General features: G+C 32.2%; 1 protein-coding gene across 2 annotated transcripts; it reads left to right on the forward strand.

Annotated features, from left to right (window-relative positions):
- The first annotated feature begins 72 nt into the window (after positions 1-72).
- LOC139510575 (fibropellin-3-like) lies at positions 73-19,005 on the forward strand. Of its 2 annotated transcripts, XM_071297140.1 has the most exons (15): positions 73-342; positions 510-697; positions 1,031-1,171; positions 6,651-6,786; positions 7,468-7,629; positions 7,942-8,084; positions 8,559-8,723; positions 11,292-11,332; positions 12,679-12,798; positions 13,217-13,330; positions 13,857-13,970; positions 15,700-15,813; positions 16,145-16,258; positions 16,659-16,749; positions 17,536-19,005. In XM_071297140.1, exons 6-15 carry the CDS (start codon positions 7,963-7,965, stop codon positions 17,549-17,551), a joined length of 1,011 nt encoding a protein of 336 aa, XP_071153241.1. In that variant the 5' UTR covers positions 73-342; positions 510-697; positions 1,031-1,171; positions 6,651-6,786; positions 7,468-7,629; positions 7,942-7,962; the 3' UTR covers positions 17,552-19,005. The 2 variants fall into 2 exon arrangements, with proteins under 2 accessions (XP_071153241.1, XP_071153240.1); XM_071297139.1 differs by lacking the exons at positions 73-342; positions 510-697; positions 1,031-1,171; positions 6,651-6,786; positions 7,468-7,629 and having other exon boundaries at positions 7,950-8,084; positions 16,659-16,792; positions 17,536-18,111.
- The last annotated feature ends 1,894 nt before the right edge of the window (positions 19,006-20,899 follow it).

Consider the following 20,899-nt stretch of genomic DNA (forward strand, 5'->3'; position numbering starts at 1 on the left):
TAAAGATGTCTCATTGGGGATGAAAAATCTTTGTATTGTGCTACCTTAAATCCTGATAGTAGTAAAATGCTAAGACATCCTTGTAGATTTTCATTGGACACCTTATAAGTATAAAGCAGAATTATTTTTTTACAAAGAGTCCAACTTAGATAATTTAGTAGCTGTTTAGGACGTTAGATGCAGCTTCTCGCTAGACGTTTTACAAAGTGAAAAATTATAAGTAAAATGAATGCCAATGTCAATATCGCGTTTATATGCCTTTATTTACTTTTTACAATTGTATATGGGTCTCACTTTCGCGGAGGTACAATAAGCTGGAGATACTTAGGTTCCGGTAACAAGGTAAAGACTTATATAGTAAGACTTTAAGTAAGGTAAACACATATGTATATATATAAAATACATGTAACTAGGAAATCGACTTTTGAGAATTAATTTCAATAGTTAAATATTGATTTATATAGGATATTTTTATTAAGCATGTTAATATACTGTATAATTATTCCTAGGTAGAATTTAAGTACAAACTTGCCTGGAGCTATAATAATGCTAATTCTGCTACATGGACGGCAGGTTCAAGTCTCACAGTTTATACTGGACCTTATGTACAAACCGGATCAAATGCTGCCGAATACTGGGAAGAAGGAGAAAAAACATTCAACTTTAATTTTCCAACCGATGGTCCTTACAAAATTAGGTAAAAGTAAAAGAAATATTTTATTTTCGGTTATTTCAGCAAATCGTGCTTGGTTATGGTTACATGTATACAATGCGTTATAATGTTTAAATACTGTTTTTAAATTTGTCGCTTTTCAGTTTTCGTTTATTAATCCAGTTTGACCCACAGGAAATTTACTTCGGGGAAAAAGATAAATTGAAATACTTGTTCTTGTTTTATTGACTTTAAAAAAAAAAAAAAAAAAAACAACGGACAAATTGCAATTAAATTTTAATTAGACTTTTCATAGCACAAGGACTACTAGACTTTTCAATTGAAAAAAAAACCCGAATAACATAAATATTGTTATAGTTATGCAAGTGCAGCCTGGATAAGTCTTGCTTATGGAAGTGCTTCTGGGTGGAATTTACAAACATTAGTTGACTTGCACCACCGAAGTGACACATACCAACCTAACTACAGTCCATTGACCACAAGTTGAGCAATTTATAGGTATGAGTACAATTTAAATATAATATAAGTTATGTCATTTGAAGTGTGTATTATTAAGTAAGTATCAAAAACAAGACCCGATATGAAAAATAATGCAAAAAATAAAATAAAAAAATATATGATTTTTTAGTTAAGTATACTAACTAATAAACACCTAAACCAATACATTATCATTGTGTAAAATTTATTGAAAGAGCTTTAACTCATGATAAATATAACCAGAGAGTGACCTTCTGTATAATAGTAAACATAATTCATGGTTTAATTCACACACAAAAAATCCAATATATATCTTAAGGTTTATGTACCCTTCTGTAGCCATTTTTGTACGAATTTTTCAAACTTTAATTGTATCAAAACTACAGATATAATGAATAATAGTGATAGGCCATTTAGTACATATTCCAAGGGGAAACTTGATGCAAAGCATTATTTTTTACTGTTTCATTGCAATAAATAGAAAAAGAGGACTTTGTGGCAAATAAATCAAGATTTTTATAGAAAATCCACAGCCTTTAATACAGAGATTTTTGTAATTAAATTTGAAATATAAGTTACTCACTTGATTTTTCTATGATGTGCTAGTGTTTATTTTTTACAAAAAGTTCTAAGCAACCTGTAAATTCCAAAACACCTCGGGCTGAGTCACTAAAGTCGAGCGCACCCTAAAAGGTGTACTTGATTTTGGCCATATTTATATTTGTTTTAACCAATAACTACATTTATAAAGTTGTTTTAAGGAAATCAATGCTAGCACTGCATGGAATAATCCTTTTTCTACTAATCATCAAATTGCAAAATATGAAAGTACAAGGATAAAGGCTGTGGATTTTCTATAAAAATCTTGATTTATTTGCCACAAAGTCCTCTTTTTCTATTAAATGCAATGAAACAGTAAAAAATAATGCTTTGCATCAAGTTTCCCCTTGGAATATGTACAAAATGACCTATCTCTATTATTCATTATATCTGTAGTTTTGATACAATTGAAGTTTGAAAAGTTCATACAAAAATGGCTACAGAAGGGTACATAAACCTTTAACGTACAGAGTGAACATTAAAAATGTGTGTCAAATGTATTACATTAAAGTACACAAATGTATGTTCAAATGTCTGATCAAATTCGGAAGATAAATTTCCATCTACATTGTAACAGGAATACGAATAGTACAAAATAATTCCTTAATTTAGTAAAGTTGTCTTCCATAGAAAGAATATTATCAATTAAAACATTTTAAAATGGGACGTTATTTTGTTTTCATAATGAACGGCTGGTAATCAATTGGTTCTGCAATGAAAACCGTGAGAGGATTTTCGGGTTGTGCTTGAGTGGAGTAATTGTCACCGCTTCATAAGGTGTGCACATTTCTAAATCGACATTTTTATTTAATTCAACTGATCAAAAAATTGAAAATCGGAGAATGCTATGTTGTGGTGAATACTTTAACGAAGAGATGCATGTATTCTTTAAGCCCAAGTCCACTAGACCACGATAGCACCACACTCACCGCGATCTGAAATAAATTCAAATCGTGGTGAGGTCTCGGTATGAGCGGCATGAAAATGTAAATTTTCGTTGTTTTCACGATGATACAAGAGCATGACGCTTCTACAACGATCCCGCTACGATTATACTACGTTCTCACCGCGCTTAAAATGCGACCTCACTACGTTTATCAAGATCTTTCTACGCTCATCACGTTCTCACTACGACCATACCACGATTTATCCGATTGTAACACGATCGTACCACGCTTCTACTGCGATTATTGCACGTTCTTACCACGATTATACTACGTTCATACCGATCTTACCACATTCTCAGCAATAATATCAAAATCGTGTTCCATATCAATCCAGTTCCATTCCTTGAGGGGTTGATTCAGAGGCAGAGAGAGCTCTGATAGTTACGAATCCTGACTCAGCAAAGATGTCGGAACGACCAATACAACCTGAATTACAACCTATTCCTGGTCCATCAAGCTCAAATGACGATATTTTAGGGAACGATAGTATAAATGACACAGATGTGTGAAAAAAATAAAAATTAGAAGATGTGGTATGATTGCCAATGAGACAACTCTCCACAAGAAACCAGCATGACACAGAAATTAACAACTATTTTTGAACTATACGTCACCGTACGGCCTTCAACAAGGAGCAAAAACCATTCCGCATAGGCCTCGAAATGACAATGTAAAACAATTCAAACGAGAAAACTAACGGCTTTATTTATGTTCAAAAAATTAATGAAAAACATATATGTAACACATTAACAAACGACAATCACTGATTTACAGGCTCCTGGCTTGGGATAGGCACATACATACATAATGTGGCATGGTTGAGCAGTTAGGGAAAATGGACATGAAGTCCTTATTACATACAGACAAAAAAAACCTAGAGAGATTTAATATATTTTATGTTAAAATGACAATACGAATGAAAGTCGTAGTATGAACGTAGTCAGGTCGCAGGAAGAGCGACAAGGTCGTTCTAAAATCGTACTATGGTCTTGAACAGCGTGGTGTAAACGTGGTATAGTCGTAGTAGAAGCGTAGTTGGGTCACGGTGAGAACGTGATGGTCGTAGTGAGGTCGTAACAACGTCGCTGTGAGATCGTAGCGCAGTATCTCCGAATAGAATAACGCTTTCGCTGCGCTCTCGCTACGATGGTACAGCGACCTTTGCGATCTTACCACTAGTTTACTGCGCTCTCACTACGCTTCTACTACGACCTGATTTCACCACGACCGCACCACGATTGTTTTGAACATGTTCAAAGTTGGCCACGCTCATCACGATCATCAAGACCACACCACGACCGTACTACGACCTTACTGCGATCTGCACGATCGCACTACGATCGTCAAAATTTTCATTTTTTTCACAGATCGTAGTGCGATCGTGGCCTAGTGGGACTGCGGTATTACTGTTGTACATGGAGTTAAAATCCTACAAAATCAGTTACCCCAGGAGAAATTGCCAAAACAAATGGATCTATTAACAGACCTACAAGATCAAATTTAGTTTTTGTTCCGGTCAATGGGTATGGATGTCGTTTTGAGCGGCGTGTACGCTACATCCGAAGTTGATAGACGTCTTAAAAAACTACAAATTTTCATATTTTTCAGCGTACACGTGAGGGGACGGTTCTGATTGAGGACATCGTTAATGAGTGAGGGGACGTGAAATCATATCTTTATATCCAAGCTATGACTCGTTGGAAGTTGCCTAATTTTTTTTAGATTGTTCATGAAAAAACACATTTGTGTCCATAAAAAAACACAATGAGATAGGATTTTGAAATAAAATGTGGGAAGATAAGTTTTATAATATGTTTTAAGAAAAAAAGAGGAAAAAATGGTGTGAAAGATGGTTTTCTTGATGCAAATAAGATTAAAATTTTCCCTATCTGCCCAGTATATATATTTTACGAAAGTGTTATCTCCCCTTAAATGGCTTATTTGACAAAAATGATATTTGTTTATTATTTAAGAATTGAATGCTTCTTTTTGTAACTTTATTGGGGTGTAAAAGCGTTGACCGAAGTACATTTTGTATGAAGCGCGGAAGCGCTTCATACTAAAAATGTGCGCACGGTCAACGCTTTTACAACCCTATGAAGTTACAAAAAGAAGCATTCAATACTTATAATTACATTTTTTTAGCTATGATCATGAAAAATCGATTTTTTTTATTGTTTTATTTAATTCACCTATGCACTTTATTGTGGGACCACGTGTTGTCATGAATGAAAAGTTGTATTGAGCAATGCAATTGCTTACGGAATAACACGTGATGTGCAGTTAGCAAATCAGAATAAAGTATCATAATGAAACATACATCTAATATAATTATTTTGATTTATACAATAGACCACCAAGTTGTCTGTATATATCTAAAAGTATAACCAATAAATTGCAAATCTGCCTCCAAATTTACAATTCATTGGTAGGACTGTTTATTTATATACAGAAACCTTGGTGATTTATTGCAAAAATCAAAATAATTAAACAAATATCAATTTTTGTGTTTTGAGAAGCATTTTTTTTTCAAATAAGCTATTCAGGGGGGGGGGGGGTAAATCTTTTCGTGAAAAATATACTAGTCTGATAGGGAAAATTAAATTTTTCTTGTAGCAAGAAAAAATAATCTTTGACACCATTTTTTTCTTTTTCTTCTTTTCTTAAAACATATTATAAAACCTTTCTTCCCACAATTTATTTCAAATTCTACCTTATAGTGTTTTTTTATGCACACAAATGTGTTTTTTTCATGAACAATCTTACCAAATTTAGGCAACTTTCAACGACTCACAGCTTCGATATAAAGACTTGGTGACATATAAAGATATTTAATTTTACGTCCCCTCACGCATTCACGATGTCCTCAATCAGAACCGATCCCCTCACGCATGGAATAATGAAAATGTGTAGTTTTTAGATTTATTTATACGTCTATCAACTTCGGACAGCGTACACGCCGCACCAAAACGACATCCATACCCAATGACCGAAACAAAAACTAAACTTGTAGATCTGTTAATAGAACCATTTCAAAATTTAAACGTATTTTTTCCGGCAATTTCTCGTGGGGCGACTGATTTTGTAGGATTTTAACTCCATATCATGTACACCAGTAAATGATCATGTATCTCTTCGTTTAAGTATTCACCACAGCATAGCATTCTCCGATTTTCAATATTTTGATCAGTTGAATTAGAAAATTGCGATTTAGAAATGTACAAACCTTTTGAAGCGGTGACAATTACTCCACTCAAGCACAACCGGAAAATCCTCTTACGGTTTTCATTGCAGAACCAATTGTTCTGCGTGTGTAGATTACCAGCCGTGCCTATACAAGCTAACGAAGTGAAAAACTTATTTAAATAAGTCATATTTCAAATATATAGATAATCGTTGTTCGATGTACGGCATCTTAAACAAATGCCCTTAAAACCTTAAAAACTAATAAAATATCCGTTTAAATCTAAAAAGTCATGTTCGTATACCAAATTCGTTATATTACTTGAATGACATAAAACAATATATGAGTTATCCATGTTATCTACAAAAATCCGGTAGAGTGATTGTTTTTCTTCACATGTCTCGTATCGTATTTGAACCTTCGTACTTCCAAATTTACATTTCTCTGTTTAAAGTTATTTATATCACAGTTCGAATTGTCAACTTTGAAGTGAGGCTACAACATGTTATAGCAAAGTTTCTTAGAGAACATCTGCTAGGCGGACCAAATATCCGATCACAAAACATGTCAAGTTTGAAGTAATAAATGTTCATTAAGAACTAAAAATGGTCGAAATGTCAACTTTGAGTTGCGAATTGTCAAAATGGAAAAAAGTAAATAAATGCCAATTTGCAACTTTATTATTTATCTCCAATATTAGGGAGAACATTTTCTTCTTTCAGAACTTAAACACGAATTTTTAAACGCACATTTCATTACCTTTTGATAGGGTTCAATATGGTTGTCCTGTAAGCATCAAACTACCAATAATTGACCCAGACGGCGATAATGTTCAATGTCGATGGGCAACAAGAGCGGAGGCGTCAACGATATCTAGACTCCTACCGAATGCACACTTAGATCAGGTTTGTAATGTTAGAAAAAAAAAAGAATAATATGCATCTGCCATCAGTTTTCCTCAGTCGTAAATCGATTAATCAAATGGTTGTTATCCATTGGTGTTTGAGCTTTTGATTTTGCCATTTGACTTTCCGTAATGATTTTTACTCGGCATTTTTGTTTTGTTTGTGATTTTACTTTTTGAAAGATAGATTGTTGATGCCTAATGTCCAGTTCATACGTTCAATGTATGTTCAGACTAATGCTCTTTGAAAGAAATAGTTTGATGCGTTTGTTTTCTAAAGTTATAACATATGAAAGCTTACCGTATGAAACTTTTATAGAGAGGAAGATCTATTTAATGTCTTGAAATTATCTATCAAAAGTGAGTTTAAAAAGTTAAAACCTAATTAACAACCTTCATACATTTTTGTACACTTATTGGTTTTGATAAACGAATTCTCTATTATGCCCTGTTTCGTGTAAATACAATGAAAAGAAAAACGAAACCGATTTGGAAATATAAAAATCCAAAAAAGACCAACGCGAAAAAACTATTGAACACAAAGATTGTAAATGTTTACATTTGATTTTTGTTAGTTATTAATTTAGATGATATAAAAAGGGCAGTATGACTTAAATGGTCACATCCTGCAGTTTCCTATGATTTTTTGCTCTGGTCCATTATCTGTAAAATTTTATTTCAGAAAAGTTGTACACTAACGTTTACTGCAAACTCAGCTAATAGCTATACTAATAACGGTTGGTTTGCTGTCGCATTGACGATTGAAGACTTTCCAAGAAAGACAATTACTATAAATAAACATGTGTATTCTCCATCAACACCAATTACACAAATTCCACTTCAGGTTTGTATGAACTTGTAATACACACATTGTTGTCAACATAATGGCATTTTATGTCATTGTCGTACAGATGAGAGGTTTTAAATAGCTATAAAACCAGTTTTAATCCATCATTTTGTACATGAACGAAAATGCCTGTTCCACGTCAGGAATATGACAGTTGTTTTTCATTCGTTTGATGTATTTGAGCTTTTGATTTTGGCATTTAATTAGGGACTTTCCGTATTGAATTTTCCTCGGAGTTCGGTATCTTTTTATTTGACTTTTAACATGTACCTGTGATGATATAATTTTATGGTATCTTTTCAATTGTAGTTTTTGATACATACCGAAACCATGCCTGGATCGTGTAATGACAAACCTGTTTTTGTGTCACCTACACTAGCCGAAGGTCATGTGACAATATTAAAGGCTACTGCTTCTTTTTCTACTGTATTTTATGTCAAGTCAGATACTGGGTAAGTATCTGGCTTTCTCATGTTCTTGCTTATCATAATGATTATCACTTATTTTGTATTTCATTGCATTAATCTTTTCACATTTAACGCATATATCATTTCATAAACACTATAAAAATGCAAGGAAATTTACAATAGTAATAATTTTCCCGTTACAAAGACGGCCTTATACAATATTGTTGTATGTAATTTTTCTATTGAAATCATGTCTCACATATTTCGTAATTCGGTTTAAGAATATTTGAAGACGAGCATGCTCTATCAAGTTTATTTATTTGAAATTAATTGAAAGCCTTTAAGTTAATATCTCTGTTAAACTTTAAGAAGGATATACATTTTAATTTATTGACATGTAAAAATAAACCAGGGGACTGTTATCCTCTTCACTTGAGTATTTTGTAAAATTTAAGTTTCGTATTTGTGTTTTTTATATAAACATCAACATTAGAATAATAATAATGTACACGATTACAGATTGAAATCAATAGATATCAGCGGTCCTCAGGGACTCTCAAAGTCATCTATTTTGGCAGACGATCAAGGAAGGTCAAATGTCCGACGAGTTGTCATCCGATGGACCCCTACTCAAGCAGATAAAGGAACGCATATCATTTGTGCCTCTGCTGAAGATACTAACAAGTATGATTCATTATGTTGTACTATATTTCGCGTTTTAGTCAATTGTAAGTGTACTTTTAGAAGAAAACAAAAACAATCTGTGTTTTGTTAAATATTAATAAAAACACTGAATCGTCCCCCGTCAATTTTTTATTGGAATGAGTGTCGTAATATCATCCACGACTCACTCCGTACCTACTGTTTGAAATGGATAAAACGGGAAAAAGCTGAAAACAAATCTTTGGACTCCTTTCTTAATTCAGTAATGAACCTATTTCTCGTATCAAACATAAACTAAAAGAACTAGCCATTGAATTTGTTTTTGTCCCGGCCGATAAAGCTGCTAATAATATTATTATTGTTTGACGTAAATTTTACATTGAGGTTCTGAAAAAAGAAATCACCAATTCACCAACATTCCAACTGACTCCATTTTCAGAAAACGACATCTGTAAAAAACATAAACTTTTAGCTACCGCTTTGCAAGCAGAACCAAATACAATGAAAGTCCCAACTATGTATTGGCCTCCGAAGCTACACAAAACACCTTACATATATAGTCATATCGTCTTCAAGCTTCTTACCAGTACACTTGGTACAATAAGAAAACTGATACTAAATTGTTCAAATAAAGCCTTCGAAAATAGTGGAATAAATTACTTTTGGAGTGTCAAGAACTCGTTGGAAGTACTTGATAAATTGCATGCACATATTGGTGATTTTGAATCTGTTCAAAGTTTTGACTTTTCTACCCTATATACCACATTGCCTCACATTATCGTTAAGAAAAAAATCACACACCTAATTAGATGGGCATTTAAAAAGTCAGAATTTGAATATATATGTTCAAACTCTTTTAGGTCATTTTTCAGAAGCAATAAACAAAAAAACTATGTCAATTGGACATGCTTTGATACTATATTTGCCCTTGAATTTTTACTAGATAACTTTTTTGTTCGCTTTGGAGATTCCGTATATCGTCAGGTTATCGGAATTCCAATGGGGACTAACTGTGCACCACTTATTGCGGACCTTTTTTTGTATTGCTATGAGTTACAATTTATGACAAAAATCAGCAAAGACCCATTAAAACAACATCTGATACACAAATTTAATAATACTATTAGATATGTGGATGATATTTTGGCTCTTAATAATGACGACATCAGTATGTATACTAAAGAAATTTGTCCTGTTGAACTTAATTTAAATAAAGCTAATACTAACAATGACTACTGCCCTTTCCTCGATCTTGATATCTATATCATTAAAGGAAAGCTTAATGCTAAAATATATGATAAAAGATCTGATTTTTCATTTTCTATCATTAATTATCCATTTTTAGATGGTGACGTTCCCTTGTCACAATCTTACGGTGTTAATATATCTCAACTTGTGCGATTCGCTCGTGTATGTAAAGTATAAGGACACCATCCGTAAATATAGCTCAACATGCAGACTTCTTATACATTCAAGTATTCTACATCCATTTTTTTATGGAAATATTCTTTATAAAGCACAAATATGTCAGTAGTCACCTCGGAAGCTAACAAAACCTTTAAATAGACTTATTAAGAAGGGATATAGTAACGATACTGTTGTTAGGTCATTAAAGATAGCATATTTTGGTGTAAATATTGATTCACTTTTAGGGTCTTTGCATCGGAACTAAACACATTTATCTAAAAACCAGTTAATGGCATGACACGGGTTATGTTTTTCTCATATACGTCATGATGGTATGATACTAAACCCCTAACGGGAAGGATTGTGCCTGATATTCATATGATGAAGACATAATCTCTCAATCAGTATAATTGAAGTCTGGAGCTGGCATGTCAGTTGACTGCTAGTAGTCTGTTGTTATTTATGTATTATTGTCATTTTGTTTATTTTCTTTGGTTACATTTTCTGAAATCAGACTCGGACTTCTCTTGAACTGAATTTTAATGTGTTATGCGTTTACTTTTCTACATTGGTTAGAGGTATAGGGGGAGGGTTGAGATCTAATAAACATGTTTAACCCCGCCGCATTTTTGCGCCTGTCCCAAGTCAGGAGCCTCTGGCCTTTGTTAGTCTTGTATTATTTTTAATTTTAGTTACTTGTGTACATATTGTAGATTAGTATGGCGTTCATTATCACTGAACTAGTATATATATTTATTTAGGGACCAGCTGAAGGACGCCTCCAGGTGCGGGAATTTCTCGCTGCATTGAAGACCTGTTGGTGACCTTCTGCTGTTGTCTGTTTTATGGTCGGGTTGTTGTCTCTTTGACACATACCCCATTTCCATTCTCAATTTTACTATCTCGTAGTTTATAAAATGAAATACATAAAACAATAACGAAACCAATTCTACTACAACAAATGAGTATTTCGACAATCAGTGTCTCTTCTGTGATACTCGAGGCAAAGATATAGGGAATCAATCACCTAATTCTTTTATTGATACATGATAAATAATTTAAAACGGACAAGGATATGTTGTATCATTTCAAGACACAAAATCCCTGAACACATGTGACAAAAGCGAGGTAAAAGGAACAACACTTTTTTGTTGAGTTTTATAGCTGTTAAATTCATTTCAGGAAATTGAGTGACACACGTTGTATATCAGTTATTGCATGGGGTAAGTTTTAATAAAATTGCGACTTAATATTTCGGAATATTTTCCTAATGTATAATTTTATTATGACGAGATTTTGCATCAATTCAGAAATAATCATCAGTAACTGTAAGTTCGATTATTGTTTATATTCTTATGACAAACGACAAAATTATTTTACTCGCGTAGCGATATTAACCATATATGGATTCTTAAAAAAAAAAATCTGGATACTTTTAAATCTTGGTCTGTTTCTTAAATTTATTCTAACATTCCTTTTGATTTTTTAACCCTGCACACCAAAATTCCCCATGTGAAATTATAACTGTTGAATATATATTGAACGACAAAATTTCGTCCTATGTGACGTTAACATTTTCTGACGCAAATCACGCGAAACAATGAATGAGTTTTTTAATTTGATGGATTCTTTTTGTACTTTTTTGTAAATGTTTGTTTGTTTTGAGATTTTAATACAGTGATGACTGCTTTAACCATATTTTGACTATTTTACCGATTATTCTGTTTTGTGCACGCATCGTTGTAAATATAACGGAATTTGATGCGACTGTCATACAAGTGAGAGGTTTAGCGCTATAGAACCAGGTTCAATCCACCATTTTCTACATTTGAAAATGCCTGTACAAAGTTAGGAATATGACAGTTGTTGTCCATTCGTTTGATGTGTTTTATCATTTGATTTTGCCATCTTATAAGGGACTTTCCGTTTTAAATTTTCCTCGGAGTTCAGTATTTTTAAATATAAAAGGTTCCTCGGAGTTCAGTATTTTTAAATATAAAAGGTTCCTCGGAGTTCAGTATTTTCAAATATAAAAGGTTCTGGACAACATTTAATGGTTTAGCAACTTGCGGAAAAACGATATTAAACGAATATAAGTGGTTGGTTTGCAATATGTTTTTCAAGTATTCGTACAGAAATCAATTTAACACTACAAAAATCCCCTACGATAGCCGATGAACCAATATGTTTAAGGGAAGCAAAACTTTCAACAAGGGCTTCTATTCGCCTACCAAAGATTTTGCATCACTATTAATCATATATAATCAAGGAAAATCTTGTAGACAAGAAAACATTAGGAAACACCATAACATGTATATCCGTTTCAGATCATGTTAAGTCCAAAACATAATATCAAATTGTTGTTTAAAGGACAATATTTAATCTTCTTGGGCTAAGGAGCGGAGGACTTTGAAAATAATTAACTTGATTTTGCAAAACTAAAAGTAAATAACTTTGCACAAGACAGGATAAAGGTGATTACGTATCCGTGAAACAATCTTATTCAGTAATAATAGTTTTTCTGTCTCGAAATCGAAACAGAAAATTAATATTTTTACATAAATTTTAGATGTAGACCCATGTGAAATAAGTCCATGTAGAAATAATGGAACGTGTAACAGGTTGGGATACACATCCGATTACACGTGCCATTGTGTGCCTGGTTTTACCGGAAGACAGTGTCAAACTGGTAAGAACAATAATTTATTTCGTATAATGCCACAATTCAAAAAGATTTCGATGAGGTATGCTTGCTGATTTAAAAATGTTGGTAAAAAAAATCATATGAAAGAGGCATATAACTTACTAATAATCTCATCATAAATCCGTTTAAAGTCTATGTTCAGCAGACACGCGTATCGTCTACAAAAGATTAATCAGTTACGCTGAACCAAAAAAAAAAAACCCAAAGGTTTAAAAACGTTATATAATGTACGAAGTTGGAGAGCATACAAAAGATGTTAAAATTCCAAGATACTGATAATACAAGCACCATACATCATAAGAGAAAATAAAAAAGTTGATCTATAATTTTTCCAGTAAATTTGTTATGTTCATTATTTGAAGTAAATGTTTTAAACCTAATTGTTTTCTTTCTTTCTCTTCAGACATTAACGAATGTGCATCAAACCCCTGTAGAAATGGTGGTTTATGTCTAGATCTCATAAACAATCATCGCTGTCATTGCCAAGAGGGATACACGGGTTTCAACTGTCAGACAAGTAAGATAGTTTACCATTAAATTATTATGCACACTATATATTCTTTGTTTATATTAATCAATTTATAAACAGTGCATAATGATTTTACATAGTACCGCGACAGGCAAACGTGTGTATTGTTGAATACTGCTATATTTACACCAGAATTTTACTACCGAGAAAAAAAAACTCACGTAAGATTCAAAAGAATGTATAATTATCAATAATCGTTTTAAAATTTAGCTGCCACACTGCAAGCAAACAAATGTGCAGTTTCATTTATTTTTGTGTATTTATCTAAAAGTGATCCCGTCTAAATTTCGAATGAAAATAAGTTCGGCATTTAAGATGAGTTTGTGCAAATAGTTTTTGATTCATATAGTGGGTTATTCGATTTCTTCTATGACCGATAACAACACCCATGTTTTAGAATGTGTCTTGGAATAACAAATTAAAAAGCAATTGATATGGCTGCTTTCTACTAAACCATACTATAATAAAAACAACACGTTTTATATGTAATGCTTACATAAATAAAATATTTCAGACATTAACGAATGCTTCAGTAATCCATGTCAACATGGTGCTACGTGTACAGATCTTGTGAATGGTTATACATGTCGTTGTTCAAATGGTTACACTGGTGTACACTGTGAGACAGGTACGTTCTTTTTCATTTCATATTGTATAGAATCGAGAACTGTTTTGTTACTCAATATACTCAAGAATATCTTCATACAGTACATACATCTCTTGTATTTATATACTCACGTTTGCATGTTATTCTCAAACTTATACCCCCAACAAAGATTTCTTTGATAAAGCACGATAACTGTTAGAAATGTAAGGTCCGAAAACTGTTAGAAATGTAAGGTCCGAACTTATGTATTAACTGGTGAAACTTTTTCATTTCAATTTCGAAATAATAATTGCCCTATACAAAAGGTAATGTCCAAAATGATGTTAGACATATTTAAAAAAAATCCTTTCATTGTAAGTAAACTTTTTAAATTTTTATGTATTGTGAAACAATTTATTACTATCAAAGTATAAATTTTATTTGCATATTTTGTGAATCTTATAGATAGTATAACTAAGTCATGATGATTGCTGACAACAGAGCAACGAGAATTTTTCATCGTGTGTCTCTTTTGAAACAATTATACTTTAGATTTTTAATATCCTCTGAATGTATGATCATTTAAAAGCTTTTGATTACATTGTATGAGTTTATGGCACACAATTATCAATAATTTTCGGTTTTGATAATATCTTCAATCTTCGTTTGTTGTACTGTTGAATTTCATGTCTTATCATGTGTTACTTTTGTAATCTTTTAAAAAATTATGTTTGGAATTGTAAATCTGAGAATGGAAATGGGGAATTTGTCAAAGAAACAACAATCCAACCAAAGAGCATATAGCAGCCGAAATCCGCCAATGGGTATTCAACGAGGCGTGAAAATCCCGCACCGGAAGTGGGCATGAGCTGGCCCCTAAATAAACATGTGTACTAGTTCAGTGATATGGACGGCATACTAAACTCTAAAACATATAATGAACTAAAATTTAAAAACAAATACAAGTTTAACAAAGGTCTGATGCTCCTTGTGTTTGTTTTATTATCTTGACAACTATCATATGACTGTTTTAGGAAAATTAAATCAAGAAATTATTATATACTGTTTTTGATTTGTCGATATTTCAATTCGGTAAAATTGCTGGGTTTTATTCTCTAATTATTCTTATTACTTATCATTATTATGTACATTTACATTGTTTACATTGTAAAACTTACCAAATAGATTTATGCCTTTTATTTCTTATTTGCAAAATGCTTTTGTGGTTTTCACATTGAAAATCTACAAGAACATGTTTAACGTATATGCATCTTTATTAAACAAGGCATACATAACAGTTTATCATACCAATTGAACAGCAAGAGAATATCTGCAATGACGTTCTTCCCTTAAAAGGATATATTTGCATATGTATCTAATATAATCATCTTATGTTATTTTTGTATATCTGATATTGAAATCGCTGTTGCAATAAGCCATATGTTTACACAATTAACCTATACAATGTACCAAACGCTTTTGGTCTATACTCTGTGTCCAAATTCAGGTTGGCGTTCCTCTGTTGAATGTGTATCGTATGTTTACGAGGCACCTGCAATGTCTGATAATGATTATTTTTTTTGGGCTGATACAGAATGTGACACAGACTTTGTAATTCATTATTATCTATTTAACGTTAATGACTTAAATTACTTTGTGTAATGCGTTTGTGATGTGAATAATTTCAAGATATTCTAATATTCGAACTCCCTTGTTAAATTTTGTTGTTTTCATTAAAGTAATATACAAGGACATATTATATATAATGTAGATATTGACGAATGCTCTAGTAATCCGTGTTACAATAATGGCACATGTGTGGATGGAATAGATTCATGGAATTGTGCATGCATACCTGGATTTACTGGAACTCAATGTCAAACAGGTTAGAGATATATGGACTTGCTTTAAACATTTAACATTTAACTAATTCACATATTGTGTTTGATGAATCAATAAAAATCTAGACTGGGGAATATCTCATTTTAATAATCTTACTCTCTATATTACTCTATGATTTATAGACTAATGCATTCAAATGATCCCTTGATATTAAGTTTAATAAAGAGATTGATTTTTATCGTTTCTTATTTTATCTTGACTGGCAAACCCAGATAAGCTACTCGATATCATTGCTGTAGTTTTTTAAGGATACTTTCCTTATAAACATATTTGCTAGTTGCGAATACTATACTACGAATACTATATTTTTACAGATATAGACGAATGCAGCAGTAATCCGTGTCGACACAACGGCACATGTATAGACTTAATTGACGAATACATATGCCATTGTACAAATGAATCAAGAGGAGATAACTGCGAAAAGTGTAAGCATTATTTCATATTATCTTAAAAGAGGGGCAAAGAATACCTGAAGAAGAGTCAAACTCATAGATCTGACAACGTCATGGCTAAAGAAGAAAAAGACAAGCAGACAAATAATAGTACAAACCAAAGAAAACTTAAGACTTAACAACACGAAGCCCACCAAAACTGGAGTTACAGGCTTACTGTTTGGAGATTAACATGATTAAAGAAAAGTTTAAACTTATTTTTGTAAAATTGCAAGCATGTATTTAAAATGTGAACATCATTTCGTAAATTGATTACAAACAAATACAAGGAGAAAAGAGGAAACTTTTTTTAAGAATAAGTATAAAAGGTATTTTATGCATCCAAGTACCAAATGGAGTGATATTCATATGAACAGATTTCTTTTTCTACCAGGGCTCAATCATTGTTCCTCAGATCCTTGTCTACATGGTGGTGAGTGCACTACTGAATATGGTGGTTATAGTTGTGACTGCCCTGAACCATGGTATGGAGATATATGTGAAAACAAAGAAATAAATAGAACAGGTGTACGTATTCAACAAATCATATTCCTGACTGAATCTTATAAAAGAATTTATACTGAGTTTAAACACCAGAATTTTGAATAGTCCTAATGAAATTAAAACTGTAATTTAAACTAAAATGTCATTCAAACAGATATGATATAAAAAAAATAATAAAAAGATCTGATAGGATTGCAAATGAAACAACTTTTCACCAGATTTCAAATGGATTTAAGCAATTTGTACGGTCTTTCAACAATGAGAACAATACATATAATATAGCTGTCTTTTGAAGGTCTTAGTATGAAAAATGTGAAATAATTGAAACAAGAAAAAAAACCAGACTCAATTTATACAATACGAAAGACAAAAACCAACGGCACATCAGAACTACAGGTTCATGGCTTTATACAAGCTAAATGTATGAGGCGATGTTCAACATTTTGGTTAATTAATAACATAACATGGATGTGAGAGATAAAGCAGGTCGCTATACCCCGAGAAAAACTTCCATGTGTTCCAAGACGATGCAGAGGTATTATTTAGATATGTGAAATGAAACAATAAACTACTGAGCTAAATTTCGCCAAAGGATGAACATTTTTTTTCAGCTGAGACAAAGTTGCAATATTGAACGAAGAGTAGCTAACTTCTTTTTCAACATTTAATCAATGTGTTATTGAATTCATTAAAAAATTACTAAATTAACTGCTACTGTTGTATATCTAAAACACTGAAGATGGTTTTGACTAATATGTCTATTGCAGGTTTGCACCGATCTAGAATACACAGACTGCACATGTTTCATCACAAAACCTAATCCTCTGCAACGGAAATCTTTTAAAATGGAGAGTGGAATAATAGGATTATTGACTGGACTTTTTGGTACAATCTTACTTTATATAATATGGAATCACCAAGAAAATAAGCTTACCAAAAAGAATAAAATACACATTATAGAACCAAATACGGATACGGCTGATGTCATGACCGTATCTGATTTTGAATCAGAAATATCTAGTAATTACAATGAGGATGAAAACCGGAAAGATTCAGAAAAAGATGAAGACACAAACGGTCCTAAAGGATGTGATTGCTTTGTAGATCACACTGGATACGATCATTTTCAAAGATTTGATGAAAAATTGAGATATAAATACAAATTCCATAAGCACAACTGTCAAAATAAGAAACAACTTTCAAAATCAACTAGCCTTTTTAAGATTACCAAAAGCCTTAAGCATTAGGAAATGTTATACTAACAATAAATATTTGTATTTTAAGGTAGCACAACACAAAAGCGACTTAATTTTATCAAAATTTCGTTTTCAGCTGTTACTTCTTAATATTCCAAAGCCACAAAAGAATTTTTTTTTACATATCTTGCACAGTTGATGAGTTTGGATGATAATTAGTTTTATAAACAAATGCACGTGTCTGACTAATACAAGATAAGAACATGTGGGCAGTATTTTGTGGTTACTCAATAGAATTATTTGATAGCTTTATGACCACTAACCAGCAATACAAATAACAATTTTGAAAAAAAAGGTGGATTAGGGATAAAAGGAAAAATGAAGATAAAGAATTCTTAATATAAATACATTTCATTAATGGAGCTACCAGTTTGGATGATAATTAGTTTTATAAACAAATGCACGTGTCTGACTAATACAAGATAAGAACATGTGGGCAGTATTTTGTGGTTACTCAATAGAATTATTTGATAGCTTTATGACCACTAACCAGCAATACAAATAACAATTTTGAAAAAAAAAGGTGGATTAGGGATAAAAGGAAAAATGAAGATAAAGAATTCTTAATATAAATACATTTCATTAATGGAGCTACCAGGAGAAAAAACCAAAATACCAATTGAGATATTGAGGGAATCAAAATAAAAATGTACAGATATTTAACAAATGTAATTGTATAACAATTAATGTACTAGAGTTTCTTGGGGGATAATGTTTAAATATGATTTTTTTTAAAAGTAAATACAAATTAAATATTTCATTTTTGAACTGCAAAATTGAAAAAAAATCTACTTTGTGTAAAACACCATATAGTCATATATAGTATACAATTATTCCAGATCCCAATAAGGATCCTCTTTATTGACCAACTGATCATTTTGTGTACACATGTATTACTCTGAACTTACTTTTTGTAACAATAGAAAACAAAATATATTATGCTATGTACCAAATGAATAAAATCCATATTATAAAAATTAATTGCAATGTGTTATTTAACTTCTGAAATCATTAGTAGTAAAGGTTTAACATAGTGAGCTAAGTGTTGACCATATCAGTATCAACAGACTCACATCAAGGTCAATAATGATATAACATCTTCCGCCAGATCTGATTTTTTATGCATAGGGTGTGCATTTTCTGTATATATTTGGAAATGCGGAAATTCGCTGCTTTCTTACTGGTCAAAAACTAATTGATTTATGATTAAAGGCCAATCCGGAAGTATCCCAAGGGTACATTTGTGAATTATATTGAAGTAAATGGGGTACACGTAGGAAAGTCCTTATTTATTGAATCGTAACACATTCATTTTCGTCATAAAAATGTAGTTTTAAATGAATTTAGCTCCTATATGGGTGCCCTTATATGCCTGATTTTCACACATGTTGTATCTTGACAAGTTATCTTCAAAAAGGTGTCTCAGATTTCCAAAAAAAACATCCATCGAACAAATTTTAAAACCCGATTAAATTTAAAGCTTGATGAAATAAATGACATCAGTTTATTTTAAGGAACAGACGAGTGAGCTAGCCATGTGCAATAAACTTCGTTATAATTTTATTGGCAAATGCTGTTAAACTGCATACCACATATTTGTGACCTTAACGTTATAACAATCAGCAATCAAAGCCGGCCTCCAAAGTTATTGTGAAACTAGAGGTGGCGTGAATCAGATGTAGATACTAAAAAAATCCAAAGATCTTTTAGAGTACATACAATCTAAGACTCTCTTATCTTGCAATAGTATTAGACATTTGACTTTTCTACACTTTACACAAGTATTCCACATTCCAAAATAAAAAACAAATTGAAAGAGTTGGTAATACTTTGTTTCATTAAAAAGAATGGCGAACGTAGAAACAAGTATCTTGTCTTGGGAAGGGATAAATCCTACTTTGTAAAGAATCACTATGATTCAAACCAAAAATTATCTGAAAATGACATTATCAAGATGCTTGATTTCTTGATTGACAACATATTTGTTACGTTTTAAAGGACGTGTTTTTCAACAGACTGTCAGAATTCCAATGGGAACCAATTGTGCCCTCTTCTTGCCGATTTGTTTCTTTATTATTATGAGGCTGGCTTCATACAGGAACTAGCAATAGCAATATCCTTTAACCTTACGTTCCGCTATATAGATGATGTTCTATCACTCACTAAAAAAACAATTTGGTGACTATTTTGAGCGAATCTATTCCATCAAACTAGAGATAAAGATTATTACAGATACAGCTAAGTCTGACTCATATTTTGACTTGACTAGAAGTTGAGGGTCGGTTGAAAACAAACTTTTACGACAAAAGAGATGATTTCAGCTTCCCAATTATGAACTTTCCATTTCTATGTAGCAAAATTCCAGCAGCGCCTGCATACAGAGTATATATCTCCCAATTGATACGATATGCCCAGACTTGTATTTCCTATCATGATGTCCTTGATAGAGGATTGCTAATCACAAGGAAGCTATTAAACGAGTTGGTGAAGTTGAAATCATCTCTTCGTATTTTACGGACACCATCACGAGTTGGTTGACCGTTATGGAAGTTTCACAGATGATATCGGATATGTACCTTATGTCGTAACTGCAATATCCTTCCCTTTTCACGAATGTGACCTACAGAATTAGACTATTTACCGAATTTGTAATAACATAAGTAGCACGACGGGTGACACATGTGGAGCAGGATCTGCTTACCTTTCTGGAGCAACTGAGATCCCCCAGTTTTTGGTGGGGTTCGTGTTGCTCATTCTTTTGTTTTCTATGTTGTATCTTCTGTACTATTGTGTGTCTGTTTGTCTTTTTATTTTAAACCATGGCGTTGTCAGTTTATTTTCTGTCTATGAGTTTGACTCTCCCTCTGTTATCTTT

Source organism: Mytilus edulis, chromosome 2 (assembly GCF_963676685.1).
Source record: "Mytilus edulis chromosome 2, xbMytEdul2.2, whole genome shotgun sequence".
Taxonomy (NCBI): Eukaryota; Metazoa; Mollusca; class Bivalvia; order Mytilida; family Mytilidae; genus Mytilus; species Mytilus edulis.

Coding starts and splice junctions, on each gene's coding strand:
- LOC139510575 (XM_071297139.1), top strand. CDS start 7,963: ATGCCTGGATCGTGTAATGACAAACCTGTTTTTGTGTCACCTACACTA. Junction 11,333..12,678: donor TATATCAGTTATTGCATGGG/GTAAGTTTTAAT, acceptor CATAAATTTTAG/ATGTAGACCCATGTGAAATA. Junction 12,799..13,216: donor CGGAAGACAGTGTCAAACTG/GTAAGAACAATA, acceptor CTTTCTCTTCAG/ACATTAACGAATGTGCATCA.